The following is a 19,233-nucleotide window of genomic DNA, read 5'->3' on the forward strand; positions in this document are numbered from 1 at the left end:
ACTACTCCTATCCCATTATATATTTGTCTTTACTATTTATAGTCTTATGTACATTACTTTCTTGAAGAAAATGCTATATACAGAAACTCTGATTTTCCTGTAACACCCTTTATTCTTTATTTTTCATTCCAGTTAAAACTTAAGATCTTTTCAAGTTGTTGGAACAAGTTCCCCCAAAATGGACAAAGGGAAAAAATAGATTTACACTCACTCAGTTTAGTGATCCTTATATTCCAGGTGTAAATCTGAATTTTAAAATTTTGTCAAATGTCAAAACGTTATAAATTCTGTAGCAAAATAAACTGAGGAAAAGAGATCTCACCTGTATTCCATGAAACCCGAGGAGCATTTGTATCTGTTGTTCTGATAGAAAGATGCACCGTGAGTGGTAAACTCCTTTCAAAGTAGAAGTCATGAACCTCAAATTCCACCTATTGTGAAAACAGACAAACTTTATTGAAAAATAAAACCCTGGAAACCAGCTGTACCTCAAATCACATACAGTGTGTTCTTTCCTGAGAGATCTTAAAGTCTTCTGATAACATGTTAGCAAATTAGACTTGATTTAGCTTCTAAAAAGAGCCTATGAGCTTCGGCACTAATTGAGTATCTGCCTTTTGTGCTCTTCACAGTGAGTGCTAGGAAAGTTAGTTTGCAATGTGTGTAAATTAATGGGAAAGATAAGCATTTTCACTGTTGTTTGAGGTACAATTAACTCAGCAATTAGCATAGGGCTTATTTAATAGTAATAATAAAAGGGGGAAAGGCCATTTCCCACTCTTCAACAAATGTAGGACCAAAAAAAATATGAAAGAAAAGATATGGACTGGCACAGAAAAAGTAATTAAAAAAAAGAAAATTAATTGTCAAACTCTTGATTTGTCAGATTCTTGAACCTGCAGTCAAACAATGCTGAAAGCAGAACAGAGAAGAGGCACTTAAGGAGCAGGCAGTTTGGTAGGATGACTGATCCTCATACTAAGGAAACAGAAAGAAAAGAGATTCCTGTGACAGCCAAGTTTTAAAAAAAAGACAAGCCTTGTCAGCATCAGGTGCCAAAGTTACTGTTCTTGTTCCTCTGCTTTCCAGTCCATCCTTTCTCCAGCTTACCTTGTTCTGATTCTCTGTTTCTTCAGTTTCGTTACTTTAGTACCGACCATTTTGCTTTGTTTGGGTTATTGCATAATTATCTTATCAGATAGTTATTTTATAGCTAGCAGCATATACTCTACCTCATTTCTCTTCCTCTTTTATCTTCTTTTCAAGACTATTGCTTATTTCTCAGAGTGCTGGCACACTACTGAATTCCACAAAATGTCTAGCAGTTGATAAATACATAAATAAATAAGTAAATAAATAAAGTAACACTGTACCCAAAGTAGGAGACATTCACCATCAGCACTCTGTGCAGATCTGGAGGGGGAAACATTGCTAGCAGCCAACATGGAAAAGGCAGAACTGGTGCTCTGCTCAGTCCCATAAAACATAAAAATATACCTGAAGGCTTCGTCTGGTAGACGGGCACTGTTTATTTACTCACTTGCTCCAGACCCTCCTTGCCTTCATTGTTTGCTTCATTTTCTCTGTGTTAGTGACATGCTTTTAGTCCTCCCAGCAGAAACTGTTGGGAGTCCCTTTTTTGTAATCACTATACCACCATTCCCACAGTAGGTAGGCTGAGAGATCAAATGGCAGTCCTGACATTTTGATGGTCCATCTTTTTCATGGCTTTAAATATGTCACCTGTCCACAAGTCACAGGGATGAGTCCTGTCACATAGGGATAAAAGCTATGGGGAAAAGGCACCGCGGATCCTTCCAAAAGCCCTTGGGTTGTTCTACAAGTAGTGTTACTCCCCTGTTTTCTTCATTTAAAAAAAAATAAAGAAAAATAAAAAGAAAAAAAAAAAGAAAAAAATCCTGTTTAGATATTCTCAGTTAGAGAGGATAAAAATCTTTCAATGAAAAGAAACTCTTAAGTAGTGAGCAACAAATATCTGATTTGTGTTAGGCACCTAAGCTGATAGGTCATAGGAGAAAGTGGTAAAAGGTTTTACCTCTGCCCTTGCACTGCATATAGTTATAGAAACATCTTTTTTTTTTTAATATCCATTACAAATGAATGCATTTCTTTATAGCTTTCTGAATCTCAAGGAGGTGAAAATGAGGAAATGCTCATACATTACACTGTTACCTCATAGTTCCTCTTCTCTGTGTGGCTGTTATTTGGAGGCTGGTAAGCAATGAGCATGTCACTCAGATCTTTCCATGTGAAGGAGCCAACAGGCTTTGTGTGGTCAGATAGGTGAGTGATGAAGCCCCGTGGAGGTGGCTTGGTAATGTTGAATACAAGCAGGGACTTTGGAGTTTCGTTGTCTTCAGCATCAACAGTTGTGGTTGTAATGGGAGTTAAAATAAATTGATCTACTTCAAGGATGAATTTTGCCATCAGGGCAGCTCTGGGTATTTGATTGGGAATAGCTCCTTTAATCTGAACAGGAAGCCATGCATACTCAGTCTACAACAGGAAAAAATGAGACAACTGAAAGGACAAAGTGAAGCAAACAAAATAAATTAAATTTCCATTACCTTTACGTAGCTAATTGGGGTACATGTTAAAGCAATAATTATTTTAAAAAGAAAAATTGAAGCGTTTTGGTGAGAAAAAGCCTACAGTAAATATTTAAACCTCATGAAAAGGTCTTCCAGGTTCACTAGTCTTATTTGTGTCCTTAATTTTGGGATGAAACAGCTTGCTTAATTTGATGTGAATTTAATGAATAACTTTACCTGACAGAAACATGCATGAGCCATTAATTATTATTAACTCAATATGTTCACTCAGGTCTTACCTTATTAAGTAAGTGCAGCTTAAGTCTGCTTATTAAGTCTGTGCAGCTCACGGTCTATAACAATGGTTGAATTATACAAGAATAAATTTTGCTCTTAGTCTACAGTACTTATGTCAGCCAGTAAACAATTAGAAGTGTTTCTCGGTAGGCATAATGATCTAAGGATGGAGGCATGGCATTTCATCTGCCCAGCTGGCAACACTGAAAGAACTAAACGAAATTTCAGGCTCTCTATCCTTCTTCAAAAGCAAAAAGGAGCAACAATTTTTTTTTTTTTTTTAAACCAGGAGGGCAATCAGACATTGTAAGGTTGTGTAAAAATCTACCTTGTGCAGAGTTTTGCTTCTGCTGTCTGTGAGATCCAACCTCAGAGGAATATAATCGGTGTCAGGCGAGGGAGGGTCAAGGTGCTGATATCGAATCCCCACCCTCAGAAATTCTTCACAGCTCATTTTTGTGTTGTGAATGACTCCCAGTCCCAGCACACAGCTCCCGTTTCTGCACTGCTGGCCCAGGCTGTGCTCTGTAATCCAACAGAAGCAATAGTCAAACAGTTACTGGTGCAGAAACCAACATGGGAAACCTGTCTGTATAACGAAACTAACCCTGATAAAAAGCCAGTGTGATGAGAATTAGAACTGCTTTCCTGACTTAACTTTTCCTACAGGATTTTGTTTTCAACTGACATCTTCCAGCTCCAATCTCCCTTGCTCTCTTGGGTAGGTGCTGCCTCCCACCACTCCCTGTGCTGTTTCTACTGAGTCTTGGCACTCCCAAAGCCGTCGCGTTGATCCACATGTCTAGGAGCCAAAACCAGACCCCAATCACGGGATTACTGACCCAAATCTGTGATCGGTGTTGTGCCCCACACAACCTTTATGTTCCTTTCAGTTTCCATGAGAGCTCAAGCTGTTCATTAAACTTCACATGACCCACTCTTACCCAGCATGTCTGAAGCAACCCACTGCTGCAGACTTAATCTGCTGGGTCACTTTGAACCTGTTAATACAAACTAAAGCATATTGTACTAGGGCCAGGGAAGAAGCTCTGTGGGTGATCTCCACGAAGGTGCTCTTGCCGCACTTCTCCAATGATGAGCTGGCCATGAGCAGGCAGGTGGGTTTCCAAGGAGGCTATGGAAATGGTGCAATCCAGGTTTATCTTCCTGTCATAGTCAAAAGCAAGGACGTTCTTGTCAATTGCCCTGGACAGACCATAGTACTCGGGGACCTCCAGGGTACGGTAGTGCATTTTGATGATGTTACAGTCTGGTTCAAGTAACTGCACATGGAGGGTGAATGTTTCTACAAATGTTTCAGTTTCTGTAAACCTGCAGGTGATAGAAGAAAATTAATTATGCTTCATCCCAGCTTCTGTCTCTCTGTGAGTTTGGCGCTGGCCTCACCTTCTGAACTTAATTTCTTGAACCCCTTTCTCTCATTGCCTTCAAACCACAGACCCTGCTGCCCACCTCCTTGTACTTGTAAAAAGGGTGTCTGTGCAAAGGAAGAGGTCACTCGCTGTGTATTAGCAAAGGTCTATGTCCCTATCAGTAGGACAGCACAGAACATACAGCTCTCTGAAAGTAGTTGTCATTGTCAATAACAAAAAGAAAAATCACTGGTTTTCTGCAATAAACAAGACAAATAAGTGTGACAAATGTTCCTGTAGGCAGGTGGTCACTTGTTGACCAATGATGCTATTACTGGATCTAAGAAGTTACAACATGTACAGCAGAACATGTTTTTACTGTGAAAGATGGACTGCTTGCTCTTCCTGAGAGCAGCTGTGCTCCAGGTAACAGTGAAATGTGATCTCCCGCCGCCACTTACCTGTACAGTCTAAGCATGACTGTGTCTTCATCTAAAATCGGACAGCCATTGTGGGTATATTTGACTTCATTAGGAAGGAAATGACAGTCAAAAAACTATGAAGGAGAAAGAATAGAAAAGTACAACATTGTCAAGGGTGTTAACTTGAGAGCTTCTTTTCCAGTTCTCTCTGACTGTCAAGGATTCTTCAGAATAAGGAAATTTTTAATCTGTAGTTTATTTCTGTGGATAGGAATTCACCCATTCTGTGGTTTCCCAGTGAGAGCAAGAGCAACCACTTAAATGTGGGGCTGCTAACACTCTACTGTTAGAAAGAGAATGGGCATATAAATGTGAATGTTTCAGGCTGACAAATTCCTCCTCCAGCGCAACAAATAGTTTGAACGCACACATCTCTACCACTGCAACCTGTGGATTTACGGATGCAGCTGTATTCAGTGGGAGAACTGCAGTGGATCTCCAAAACCAGTAGTCCCCACCACATACTGTTAGGTTTATTAGCTTTTAAAGTTGCTCATGGAGGTAGCTTGGTTATTCAGTAAATTCTGTTTTATCACCACTGCCATTGGCCTCCAAAAGTATGATCTTGTGAAACTTCTCTGTTGGAAACTTTTCTAGCTCAGATTTGTCCATGTTTTTGGAACACTGACTTTGTACAGGTGGCCTTTTACCAGATCAGATGTCATCTCTGTGTCACACCAACACCCAGCCCCAGTGTCAACGTAATACCACAGCACAAAAGCAAGCAGAATTTCTATATTGTGCCCACCAGCTAATTCAAAAGAGACTCATTCTTATAACACACCTGATACAGGTCAGATTTGCAAAGCTGGCTGGTCACAGTTTAACCATCTAAGTCAGATACTTGTTTCAGGTTGATTGTTTTATTTAGTGGTTTGTTGACTTGCAAAATTAAGACAATGAGGAAAAATGCCTAACCCACATGGAAAAAGACTGCTTTGGAGGGTTCTGACACACCCATTCTTTGGAGCAGGGATTTGGATTCTGGAATATACGGTTATCATGTCCTCACATATGCCAATTTGCAAGTCTAGAAAATTAGAATTCCCATGCAGCTATATTTCTTTATAGAGTTTAACAGCTGAAAGCTCCCAGCAGTGATAAGACCGCGTCCGTGTTATCCTTATGATAACAGGGAACCCCTACCCAGCCCATGTATAGATGGAGGATACTCATGTTTCGCATCCAGAGAAAGACAGGGCATGTTCCTGCCAGCAAGAAGGTAAAAGCTAATCATTGCATTTTCTGAGTGTCTCACTATGAAACTAGATGTGGTTTTGAGTCAGCTTTTATGGGCAGTATTCCCACAATGTTAGATCTTCTATGGACTAAAATAAAACCAGTACAGCATTCAGTAATAGACCTGATTACACCATAACTAATAAGGATTAATATACACGTGTCCTGGGTTAAGCTGAGACAGAGTTAACTTTCTTCATAATAGCTAGCAAGAGGATGTGTTTTGGATTTGTGCTCAGAAGAAAGCTGATAAAAAGTGATGTTTACACGGCTGACAAGGTCGGCAGACCAGAGAAGCTGGGAGGGAGCACAGCCCCAGTTACTAGCCCAGGATTTGATCTTAGGTTTGGGATTAGAGACCCAGAGTGGCCAATAATCTATTCCATAACATACATGTCATGCCCAGTATATAGGTGAGGACCCTCCGGAAGATCATGCCTTTTGGTTCCAGATCTCTTTTGCTTTTGCGGGTCATCTTGCTCCAGGTGGTTGCTCTCCCAAGGCCTTCCCCCCCCCCTCCCCCTGACCCTGGTCAGCTCTTGGTCTGGGATGCTCGGACTGTTTTTTCCCTTCCGTGAGCGCGGTTTCGGGACTCTCCCTGCTCCAGAATCGTTAGCCGGGAACAGGCTGAGCCTTGGTCATCAGGTGGGGGGGCAGTATCACTGTGTATCATTCATTTGCATATTTGTATATAGTATTATTTTCAATATTATTGTAGTTTAGTTATTAAATTGTTCTTATCTCAACCCATGAGTCCTTTTTCCCTTTAACCCTTTAATTCTCTCCCCTTTCATTAAGGGGGGGCGGGAATTGTGTGAGCGGGTGTGTGGTTTGGCCCCCAACCAAGGGCAAACCCATCACAACATGTCTGACTGACAAACCACATCTTTTTGCAGAAAGAAGAGGTTATTTCTTGCTACTAGTCATTCACTAAAATGCACCAAAAGAATTATGAAAATGAAGTGGCTTGCCTGAATTATGTACATCTCCCCAACACTTTAGAGGATGGTGAAATTGAAGGGGGATTTTAGTGACATTCTGAAATATTGACTGGAAGTGCAGTGTATAGAGAAAGTCTTTGGATGCTCTGACTTTCAGTGCAAAAATAAAGCAATACTTTAATTCCTAAATTACTTGTTAATCCCTAACTATCTGAAGCACATCAAAACCACTTTGTGGGTTTACACCAAAGGATACATGAACTAGGGAACTTTTTTCTTTCTAGTCATTACACAGAATTAGAACTTGCCTCTCCCTCTAATGAAAGAATAGAGTTTATCACCTTTCATTATTACTGGCAGTGTCCATTTCCACTGAAGTTATTCTCAGACACTCAAGCTATGAGGCAATTTTTCTATATTCCTAGTGATTTTGAAATGTATTGCCTGCTTTTAACTTTCATCAAGAAGCACACTGTACAAAATCTTTTTTTTTTCTTTAAATAATGAGTTAGTGGATTACCAGATACATATGCATGGATTTACCACTCTCTTCCTATTGGCTAAAATCCTCTTGGAATATTCCATAATATATGGTGTTATGGAAAGTATGATTGACTGCTTAGAAAGGAAGGACAAGAACAGTTTGTGAAAAAGAAAATTGCTTCTCATATGATGTAGGTTTTGACTATGTTGCGGCTGCTTCTTGTGTATTGTTTTCAAATGTCACACAAATATGCATTTAATTATTTTTCAGTATTTAATGAACAACAAATATGTCTTTTTCTTACTAAGTGGCTTTTATTTCTCAGTACAAGCTAACACAAAGGAAGCTGATAGTTAAGTAATTAATTAGATAGTCCTAAGTGATATTGAACAAAAAAGAAAAAAAAAATAAGAGAAGTAGTTAAGTGGCGTGTTATATTAAAGAAAAAAAAATACATTCTATACAAAAGCCACTCATGTTATAGCTTCCAGTAGTTCAAAGTTGTACACTGAAGATGAGATTATTCACTCATGTAAATCAGTGTAGAACCCTCAAAGTCAGTAGGGTTTTTGATGACATTCAGGTCTGGTGTGCACCTGACAGTCAGATACTGCTCAGATGATACATCCCTGTTCATGTCAGAGGGAGCAGCCTACAGCGTAGGAGATGGTTTTTCACATCAAATAATTTGTTTCATTCTTTCTATGACATCATTAGTTCCAACCCTTAATGGATAACAAGGAGATGGAAAAGGAAGGACGTTTCCACAAGGGTCTGTTACCTGTTATGACTGACAGTCATTTTATATGTGCATAAGACACAATCTGCTTTGCAAAAAGAAACATCTGTTTTATGTTTCCTAACATATTTTCCTTCTATGTGAACAGGCAGCTCTAATTGTCTATAAATTCCCTGGGTAAGACAAAGGAGAACTAAATCTTTTCCTAATTACTGTCGAGTTTTGGTTTTTTTCCACTTCAACCTCTTTTCAATTACAGTTTATAATTAAATTGTCATACATTCCTAGCACATTACTCACTTTAATGGCAGGAAAACAGATCAAACTGGAGACATTTTCTGCCTGCAGAAATTCCTGGTAGAAAGAGCATGAGTGGCATGGGGAGGGCCAGACTCTGGCACCATTTTCCAGAAATGGTGAAAACCCAGGCTGCAATTTTCAGTGTCCGGCTCAGGATTTTGTCATTGAAAATAGAAGCCCTCATCTTACAAATGTCATCTTGTTCTTTCCAAGCAGGGAAATATGATGTGAGATAACCAGACTGCCTGTCTTGCTGGCAGTCTCCCTGTCAGACCCTGTGTGGTGTGTGTCTCTGGCACTCCCAACTCCGCACAGCTGTGGAGGGGATGAAAAGTCACCTTTCCTAATGGGATGGCACTCGGGCCAGGAGCCATCCCAGGGAGGTAACCTGGGCACTGCCAGCAGCCACAGCCTCTCTCCAGCCTGGTACCCGAGAGCTACCAGCCCAGCAGAGCTCACCCCTCCAGATGAGGTGTACCTGCAACCTCCAAGAGCCGTGCTTGGCTGCTTGGGCTGGCTTGGGGCATGAAAGGACAGGCACGTACCAGATGTGGGGTTGGGAGTGGGGAAAGGCACGGAGCCAAGGTATTTTGGCAAATAGAGTATGGTGAACACACATGTCTTGGTGCCTCTGGAAAACTCCTTATTCTTCCAAAATACCTGGATCCTACTTCATGTAGAGGCTGAGGCAGAAGTTGAAAGCAAAGGCACTCCCTCAGACAGCCCACTTGCCTACAGAAAGGGTTTGCCAACAATAAGACATGTAAGTCTCTCTTTTTCTCCTCACAGGCCAAACCAGACCGGGGAGGTGGAGAGGGAGAGCCACGGTCAGAGCCCCTGTGCTGACAGAGAGCGAGCCCTGAGGAAGTCTCGGCAGACGTACAGCACATTTTGGGGCCAGTCTCTAGATAAGATCACACATTGCCCTGCTCATCCCCTCCTATTGTCCCTAGCATGCCTCTGCTCCTGCTGAGTGCTGGTTCAGCTGAAGTACTCATGGTCTGCAAAAATAATTATGATGACCGAGCCAGAAGCTTTGAAAAATCTGAGACTAGTTCTCCTGTATCTGCCTTCACAGAGACCACCAGATACCTCAGAGAGGATACTTAAAACAATACACGTATACAGACGTATAGAAGTGTATACTGTATGATACAATTAAAAAAAAATATTTTGAAAATAGACAAGAACTGTTTGGTTATGCTTAATTCTAAAACCATTCATCTTTTATCTACACCATTACCTCTTCATGTCAATTACTTCCAACTCCTTCCTTCCTGCTTTGAGTCAGGTGGAGAGATTTGTGAGGCAAATGAGTAGCAGAATGGTGATAGGTGAAATACATTTCATTATTCCTACAGGCTTGAAATTTTAACAGAAAGCTTTGGTTTTTTTAATGTATTTGCCATCTGCTAGCAATTTAGCTGTTGCAGAGCAGAGCAAACAACGGTACACACAGTGTGCTTATTGTATGTGCTGATTTTTTTTCTTAATTGCTCCCTAAATAGTCTCTGCATGACTAAAATGCAAAATGCTCCAGTTGGTTATGCGTTACCTGAGGGGCACTGGTTACCCTCATGGTAAAAAAAAAAAAAAAAAAAAAAGCAGCTGAGAGACTGGAAGATATCTCCTGACTGAAAGTTTTCAAATGCACATTCTCTACTTGTGAAAGGAGACTCAGACTGAACTCCCTTTTATGCACTTGTGTTACTGAGTTCAGCGTTTGTATTTCAGGGGTGCAGTCCTCTGTCAGCTGGCTACTTTTAGGAAAAGCCTGAATCTCACAGACCATTCAGTTTCATGTCTTTTAGTCACTATCAAAAAAAAAAAAAATCCAATAAAGCAGTTCTTCCTAGTTTCTCCCACACCTGTGCACACATAGAAACTCAGAGAAGCGCAACAGAGCCCAAATACCAAATACCTGTGGAGTTAGTTTCCCAGCCCTTTGTGTTATTGGTTCATTAATCACAACTTCTACTTTGCAGGCATCCTTCTCTCTGGGGATGGAAAACTTGAGGTCATCTTCTGACAGGAAGACAGACTGTCCCTTCATCACTTTCATTCCAAGGTTGACACTAATAAATGAGGAGCAGACAACTCTTAGTACAACAGGCAGCAGCAGAAACAACCATCTTTTCTCAAAGGGCTTCATACTGAGGAGATGCCAGCTCTTTTCCACCAGTTAGAATGTTCTTAACAAAAGAAGTCTTCTCTTTCTCTGCCAGCAGATTTTCACCATACAATGAAGGACCAAAATGTCAGTCGCAGGTAACCACGTACCACATTTGTACCATGTTTTCCATTAAGATGCCCCTCTTGATTGAAATTTGGACAGACACGTTTCAAAATATCCTTGGGTTTTTACAAAATTCAGTGGGAAAGCCTGAGAAAATGATGAATGTGTTCTCAGAATAGTTTTAAGTTTCGTTAATCCTGCAGAAAAAAAAAAAAGAAAAAAAAAAAAGAAAATTTACAAAAGGGATTGATCAGCTATTGGGAAAAAAAAAAATAACCACACAAAAAAGTTCTGTCCTTTCTTACAACTGCAGTTCATTTCAAGCAGCAGATTAACCTTGCCTTTCAATACTATTAAGTGCACACATGCTCAAAATATTAGCTACATACTAATAAGACTTCCCCCTGAATGGATCAGCTCTCAACATGAATTCCAGGCACCTTCAAATCCACATGGACATACAAACAGTTGCTGTGTAGGATCCTTTGTTACTGGCCTTTTTTACTACTGGAACAAGTAGATATTAATAAAAGGGTATGACCATCCAAGCAATTTGAAAGGACAGGAGTAGGCATTCATCAAGATTCAGTACTTGAAAGTGGGATAAAGGCAGAGTGGCTTTTTGTTAAATAAGTTTTTGCTTTGCCATTGAATGTGGGGGGAAAAGATTCAACCTTTAGTTGAAAACACCTTGCCTCTGCTCTTCCTGCTACAGTGAGTAACTATGCCAGAACGTCAACATAGAAACACATGACAAGACACAACAAAGCTGAATTTTTTTCTTTTTCACAAAAAAGCAGTAATCATTCTGAGGGAAATTCAGTGGAAATAAGGAACAAAAGATAATATGGCAAATAAAATTACACAAGCTCCTCATGCCCCCCATTACAGTTAATCTTCATATTTCATGTTTATAAACTCATAAGACAAGAATAGTTCTTCTGGCATTGAACAAATACTGTTGAAATCCTTATCAGACCCTAATATCTACAACCTTCCAAAGTAACTGAATCTATGGCTTGGAGATTTAGTTGAATTTGATAAGATCATAAGTAATTTCAAGCTAGAAAAGCATCAACATTCCTTCGGTTTCTTCTGAATTTTTAAAATGAGACTTATTTGCACAGTCTAATTTAACCACAATCCTTCCACCAACAGTGAGCTTTCCTGAACGTGAATAAAAAAAACCAGATCCATATCCTTCATCTCCTTCTTTATTTTTAACAGGTAAGCGTTCACTCTACTGTTTCCGGTAGGATGACCTTCTGAACAGCCTACAGTTGTATGCACATATCCACCCAGTTTTACATTTGACTGAACAACAAACAGCAGTTAAGAATATCTTTAAAATTATTCATTTCCTAAAGTAACACAAGACAGATCCACTCACTTCAGTTCAGATTCAAGACTGAAGATATTGGGACGCAAATAAGTTTGTTTCTAGGTGTTCCTGCTCCGGCAGGGGGATTGGACTAGATGATCTTTCGAGGTCCCTTCCAATCTCTAACATTCTGTGATTCTGTGATTCTGTGAAGCTAGATGCATGTTGACTATGTAGTCTGGGCCACAAATCTTAACTCTGGTTTTCTAGCTTTTTATTTCAAAATCTTTCCATTTTGATCTAAAATTATGCAGCCAGATCAGTCTGAACATAATCTGAGAGAAAATGGAGAATTCTAGCCAGAGGAAAGGGAATTAAATTAATGGTTGAAAGCTTTTTAACATGTTCCAGAAACAGACCAAAATCTCAATTAATTTTTAAAAAGTTTACTTACACAGACAGCTTTTACTAAAATCCAGATATGTAAATGTGCCCAAAGTACTTTTTCAGTTTTGTTTCTTTCTAGTGGGATGGGTGTGCATAGCACTTCATTGAAATAAGCACATCTGAGACAGCACTCCACTTCCTAAAATCCACAGTTCTGAAACACAGTCTGCAATCCTATAAAGGACAACTTGGAAAGAAGGGGAGGAAAACAGATTACACTTCAGCCTTCAAGCAAGAAAATATGGTTTACAGCAAGTGCACCCTTTTGACCTGAATAACTGCCTGGCATTGATCACACAGTGCACAAATTGCTAGCATTTATCAAATATAATCTGTGTTTCCTTAAAATAGTTCAGAGATGGCACTGGTCAGGAACTGTATGGCTCTCTGAATCTCACATATGTGGTTACAGGAAGGGAAAGCCAGGTGTCTCTCTCCAACAGGCACTGACAGAGCTGTTCATGCAGAGATGATGAAGCCCAGGTCCATCTGGGCTGGTGCCTGCCCCACCAACCACAGCACTGGGTGAAGGTATAAACCTCAGACACAGGTGGTGGTTTCTTTGCTGCTGTCATGGTTTTAATAAAGATCCACCACCACAGCCTCTTGTTTAAAAACCTGGTGGGCTGAGGCATGGACAGGGAGGGTTCACTCACCACTTACGGTCATGGGCAAGAAACCGACACGACTTGGGAAAACAAAACAAAAAAAAAATTTAGTTTATTAACTATTTACAATCAAAACCAAAAGCAAGATTATGAGAGAGAGAACTACATCTTAGAAAGGCACTTCTCCCCCACCCCTCCCTTCTTCCCAAAGCCCAAAGGCTTTGTTCCTGGTTTCTGTACCTTCTCCCCCCTCCCTGATGGTGCAGAAGGGTAGGGAACGGGGGTTGCAGTCAGTCCATGTTGTCTCTGCCACTTCTTCCTCCTCAGGGGAGGTCTCCTCACAGTCTTTCCCTGCTCCAGCGTAGGGTCCCTTCTCAAGGGGGAGTCCTTCAAAAACTGCTCCAATGTGAGTCCTTCCCACACGGGGTCACAGTCCTCTGATAACTGCTTGGATCTGGCGTGGGTTTCTTCAAAATCATGGAGTCCTCCACAACTACATCTTCTCACGGGCTGCTCAAGGGACATACAGGCATCACCATGAGTCTTCACCACACTGCAGGGGAATCTCTGTTCCAGGCCACCTCCTTCCTCTCCTTTCTCTTCACTGATTGGCGTCTCTCTCAGATCCCGCTTCTCTCTCCGCTGCAGATTCTTTCACCGGCTCCTGAAAAACTGACTCTCGGGGGAGCCATGGCAGAGACTTGGGCTGTGGCAGGTCCAGTTACAGCAGAACCCCAGTCAGGCAGCTGGACGGCCCAGCCAGGCCAGGCCCTGCCCAGGGCCCCACCGCCCCCATGTTTGGTGTCCCCTCTTCAATATGTCATTTGCAGAGGCACCGATTGGCTCAGCCCTGGCCTGGGGTGGGTACAGCCTGGAGCTGGGGAAACTTCCAGCAGTTTCTCACAGGGGCAGCTCGGTGGTACTCCTTCCCCTAGCCCCCAGCTACAAAAACCTTGGAGCTGGGGGGTGGGGGTGAACTCTTAGCAGTTACTCATGGAAGCCACCACTGCAGCCCCTCCCTCACTACCAGAGCAGACGTGCAGTCAGGGGAAACCTTTAGCAGTTACTGACAGGAGACATTTAGTGTGGCCGCTCCCCTGCTACCAAACAGACCCACCACACAAAACCACAACAGGTGCCTTTTCTTGCCCTGCATCAAACACTAAGAGCAGAAAGGCTCCAAGAGGAGACAGAAACATTTTGGCCAATTTCATGGTGGGTGTGTGAGCCATTCTCTGCTACAAAATTGGTCCCATGCTGTCACTGTGTGTTACAGTCTTGCTTTTGCTGCTTTCCCTTGCAGGTACTGCTCCTCTATGACTATAGACGTTTGCCCCACATGTTCCAGCAATTGGCCCCTACTTGTCAGCTGCAGGGCTGTCGCCTTATATGACTGTCCTGGTTTCCACTGGGACAGAGTTAACTTTTTTCATAGTGCCTAGTAAGAGGCTATGTTTTGGATTTGTGCTGAGGAGAAGGCTGATAACATACGGTTATAGTTGCTGCAGGACAGTCAAGGACTTTCAGCTTCTCTGCTGTGCCAGTGTCTGCAGGTGCAGGAGAAGCTGGGAGGGAGCACAGCCCCGATTACTAGCCTAGAATTTGACCTTATCTTTAGGATTGAGACCCTAATTAGCCAATGGTATACGCCATATCATGCATGTCATGCCCAGTATATAGACGAGGCTCTACCAAGAAATGTCCTCTCTCTCGCTGGGTCCTTTCTCTCTCAGTTTGTGTTGCCCCTTGCTCTGGATCATGTTCCTCTCTCTTGGGGTCATGTCACTCTCTTGGTCAGTTCTCAATCTCTCAGACACTTGGGCTTTTCTTTTCCAAGACTGTGATTTTAGAACTCTCACTGCTGCAGGATCATTAGCCGGGAACGGGCTGAGCCTTGATCATCAGGTAGTGAGCAGTTTACTGTGTCACTCATTTGTATATTTGTATATATAACTATTATAATTATTATTTTCAGTTTTATTGTAGGTTAGTTATTAAATTGTTCTTATCTCAACCCACGAGTCTTCTTTCCCTTTGGCCCTTTATTTGTCTCCCCAATCCCTGGGAGGAGGGAGGGTGAGTGAGCAGCTGTGCAGTATTTTTATGCTGCTAGCCAAGTGGCTGAAAATCCCAGCAATGGCCAAGTGAAGATCTTGAGAAATATAACCTCACTTTCTCAATCACTTATCCAAGGATAGCAAACTGAAATGACAAGAGATCCTTTCAGCACATAATGGCAATAAAATGAGAAGGTTTTGCAGGGATTGGCATCCGATTGGCATTCTCCCATCTGTGCAAAGAAGGCCGTTGCCTCAGTAAAGTCACATGTGCTACATGATACTTATAGCTGATCCATAGTGATAGTGTGTCACTCTTCAGCATCTCTGCAACCACTGGTGATGCAGCTGCCATATTTCATGGCTGCTTTGGACTTCTTTACAGTCTCCTTACTTCTCTGCCCTTAATATCACAGCTGAGTCTGATTCATCACTGCTATTCCTTGGCGTAACACCTGTGTATCCAGAATGAACAAATGACTGAGGCACTGTTTAATTTCAAATGCACCACAATTTTTCGTATATACTTGGTGGTTTAATGAAATAGTGGTGTCCATTACCAATATGTTAGGAGAATCAGTAGTTTTAAACTAAGCTGTTTCCTCATTGACTTTCTAAAGGTTTGTCTATATGGCAAAACACCTGAACCATCTCCACATGTGCTGTGTGCCTGCAAGCTCACAGAAAGCTACCAGCTTTGGTCCCAGAAGCAAAATAGCCATGCTAGTTCAGTGACATATCATATACTGGTTGTTATGCCTCAGTGGGGACGGAGCATATGATTTATGAGGAGAGGCCAAGACAGATGGGTTTGTTCAGCCTGAAGAAGAGAAGGCTTATTCCTTTTTTTAGATGCTTAACAAAATAGTGCAGAGAGCCTGGAGGTGCACAGTGAAGGGACAAGATGCAACCTACAAAATTTGCAACAGGTGAAATTCACATTAGATATTAGGAAAAAAAAAAAAGCCACAGTGAGAATGGTCAGTAGAACAAGTTTCCCAGATGGATTGTAGAGTCTTGATCCTCAGAGATATTTAAAAAACAACTAATCAGGGCCTGAACTGTCTGCTGTAACTTTGAACCTGGACTTGTCATAAAAGCTCTCTGTGCTGACAGAAAGGGGTAGGAGCGGTTACCTGTAGAGGTGTTTTACACCTTACATTGTATGATGACTCTAAACTGAAATTACAGACCTGTCTGTACCCCAGGACCCAGGTTAATTACCTGATGAGTTTTTGCAAAACACTGCATTGTACCCTGCAAACTGTCCAGTAATTCCCACAAGATCCAATAGAAAACCATACTGGTATAAAAAAATGTGGTGACAAAGAAAAAGACCTCCTTTCCCATAAATAGAGGTAGACTGACCAAGTTGATCCTGAGATTTGGGAACCTGGAAAATGAGTCTACCTCGAGTTATTTGGAGAATGGATATTCTTCTTGGCTCCTGACATCACCCTGAAGACGTGTCCAAGGTATTGTGCAATGGACAGTCATCAAGAGGAACTCTGAGGAGCTCCTCATCTGCTGGCAGACCCCTGCCCTGCTCTGCAGATGAGCCCAGGGGAGAAGTCAGAGGGAGAAGCAGCCTCTGAAGAGGCCATGGCTCTGACTCTGAAGAGTTAACAGAGGGACAGACCAGACTGGGGACAATTTAGGGAATGGTTATTGAGAACTTCAGAGGTGGTTTGTTAAAAATTTCCTCCAAATACCAGAAGAACTAGTTTTCCCTCAGGGCTGCTGGCACACATGTGAGAAATGATGCAATGGCTAATTACAAACATTAGCATTCTCACCATATACAACTGGTTTTCAAGATTAAAGGAAAAAAAAAAAAAAAAAAAGAAAACAGATGGAAGAAAAACTGCCTAAATGAACTCTAACACTGCTGTAGAGTTATCATCATCAAAACATATATGACAAAATTTCCCAATTTGTCAAATGTTTATTGCCTTCAGGTATCTGGAGAACTTCATTAAGTTCCTAAGAGCATGCATGAGTTATTGAAAACTAGATGTCCTTCCAACAGCAGACTCTGGAGAAAGCATACATCTGTGTAGGACCCATCCAGAGGTACATATAAAAACTCAGTTGTGTGTCTCTAGATCCATGTCAAGTAGATCTGCTATTTTAGACAATTTTTTATTTTTTTCCTTGTCATTACAGCTCCTGCATAAATGAAATTTACTTCAAAGACTACAAATATTAATACATTGGTGGAAAGATTTCCAGCAATACTTCCTCATTTAGAAATTATAAAGGTACAGATCCCTGACTGATCCTCCTCTGATTCTGAGGAGGACTAATGTGGTTTAAATAAAGACTAATCCCACTCATTTAGGTAGGTATCTACGAATGCAAAACAACTGAAAATAAGATCAGAAACAGCACCAATAACTCTCAGCTGTAATACCTAAAAAACTGTAATCACTAGTGACCTTGAGCCAAGTCTCAATGACATTCAAACACTTCAATGGGATTTGGATAAGACCTTAAATTTCCCTGTGTGTGGTTGCCTGGGAGATTTCACTGAACACTTGGATACAAAATTGCCCTCTTCTTTTGCAAAGCTTGAAGGGGATTATGGAGGGTGATTGTTGTGGACTGGGAGTTGGACTGACTTGTTTGAATGAACATCGGAAAAAGTTTACAAGAAGCAAAATGGACAGAGGATTTTTTTTTTTTTCAAGGATGGGATTAGAGAAAACAAATAACAGCCTTCCATGACTTCTAGGAAACAAGATTAATATTATTACAGCAATTAAAACTTAGCCCAGGGCAATGAAAGGATCCTGAGCCATTAAATTGGGGGGTTGTCACTTCAGAATGTGCAAACACGTGTGCCCCTTGGACTATTTGCTATTTAATGTTTTTTGTTCCATACACTACAAACAAGGATTATAGATCACAAAGAAACTAAGTATTCAGCAAGGTATTTGCTGAGTTAAGGAACTGTAGATAACAATTCTCTTCTTTGATCATCTCGTCTTTGATTCTTTTTTTGCTTTCTCAGTTCTGGTCTGTGAATGGAAGTCCTGTGCACTTTTTGAAAAATCCTGTACACTTTTTAGCAAAGTAAGGAAACAACAGGTTAACTGAATGTTAGTTGACTGGAGAAGGCTGAGCTTTGAGCTGAGGAGCCTTGAGGGTAATGGCAAAAGTTTTGAATTTTTGAGAAGAAAGACTTTGCAGACTGTTTTTTCACAAAAACAAGTTCACTGAAGGGTGTCCTGCGTCTCACAGTGTTAAACAAAAGACGACTTGAAATCTGCTGCACGTGCTACACTGCAGATGTTTTTGAATGCTTAAATTTTAGCAGCTGGTCGATGGTATGGTTTACACTTTCTCATGAACACACCAGCTTGGTTCATCTCTTTTCTGTCTTAAATATGTGAAACTTAGATGCTCATTTGAGTTTTTTGCCAGGATTACTGCTATATTCTGGGAGCAAAAGATGTGCTTCCAAAGAGCAGTTCCTTCCTTTATACAGCTCTCCATGGGAAAGAGGATAGATTTACCCCAGACACAAATTTAGGTTTCCAAAGGTCTGTGAGGGGACTCCACTGGGAGTTTGGTGTTCCCTACATAAAAATCAAAGGTGATTTGAGGTTCTTCTGTGAAATCTGTAAGTTACTTAGATGCAGTATGACTGCCCTCAAATTATGTTTGATAAACAAGGCGTGTGAACTAGATTAAATAGTTAACATCTCATCAAAATTAATCTAGATCCACTGAAAAAAAAAAAAAGCGCAAAACCATAGTTCCTCTTCTGTTAACATTTTTCATTGGTAAAGGTATATCCTTAGACATTCAGGATGCCTGCACAGTGCAGCTACAACCTGTCAGCTCATGCAGTCACATTACAGTTTTAGACAACACTTGTCAGAAAATCAGACATAATCCAGCTACAGTTTATCTTCACAGACAGCTATTCTAGCTAGTTCTTAGAGATACTGTTGCAGGCTTCACAATGACAGCAACTAGAGACGGAAATAGCACATTTCATTAGGGACTGTTTAACAACTTTCCAAATGTAGTCTCTTCAGGTTTTCTTACCCAACTGCACAAAAAGCAGCTGAATCATCCTGAGGATCTCGTGCTGCAAGCTGTGAAATCATGAAGTTGTGCAGGGACACCCTAGATACAGGAATTATAGC

General features: G+C 41.1%; 1 protein-coding gene across 1 annotated transcript in view; it reads right to left on the minus strand.

Annotated features, from left to right (window-relative positions):
• The window catches only part of LOC104463069 (FRAS1-related extracellular matrix protein 1-like), a gene marked incomplete at its 3' end in the record, with an annotated part of 15,990 nt that extends 5,431 nt beyond the window's left edge, over positions 1–10,559 (minus strand). The window contains exons 1-6 of the mRNA XM_010075253.1: positions 10,329–10,559; positions 4,684–4,778; positions 3,880–4,181; positions 3,178–3,374; positions 2,194–2,517; positions 323–431 (exon numbers count right to left, since the gene is read on the minus strand). Of these exons, the coding sequence (XP_010073555.1) occupies positions 323–431; positions 2,194–2,517; positions 3,178–3,374; positions 3,880–4,181; positions 4,684–4,778; positions 10,329–10,559 (1,258 nt within the window). The remainder of the gene's footprint in view (positions 1–322; positions 432–2,193; positions 2,518–3,177; positions 3,375–3,879; positions 4,182–4,683; positions 4,779–10,328) is intronic.
• Positions 10,560–19,233: the final 8,674 nt, after the last annotated feature.

The sequence above is a fragment of the Pterocles gutturalis genome, unplaced genomic scaffold (genome assembly GCF_000699245.1).
Source record: "Pterocles gutturalis isolate BGI_N339 unplaced genomic scaffold, ASM69924v1 scaffold14682, whole genome shotgun sequence".
NCBI classification, from domain to species: domain Eukaryota; kingdom Metazoa; phylum Chordata; class Aves; order Pterocliformes; family Pteroclidae; genus Pterocles; species Pterocles gutturalis.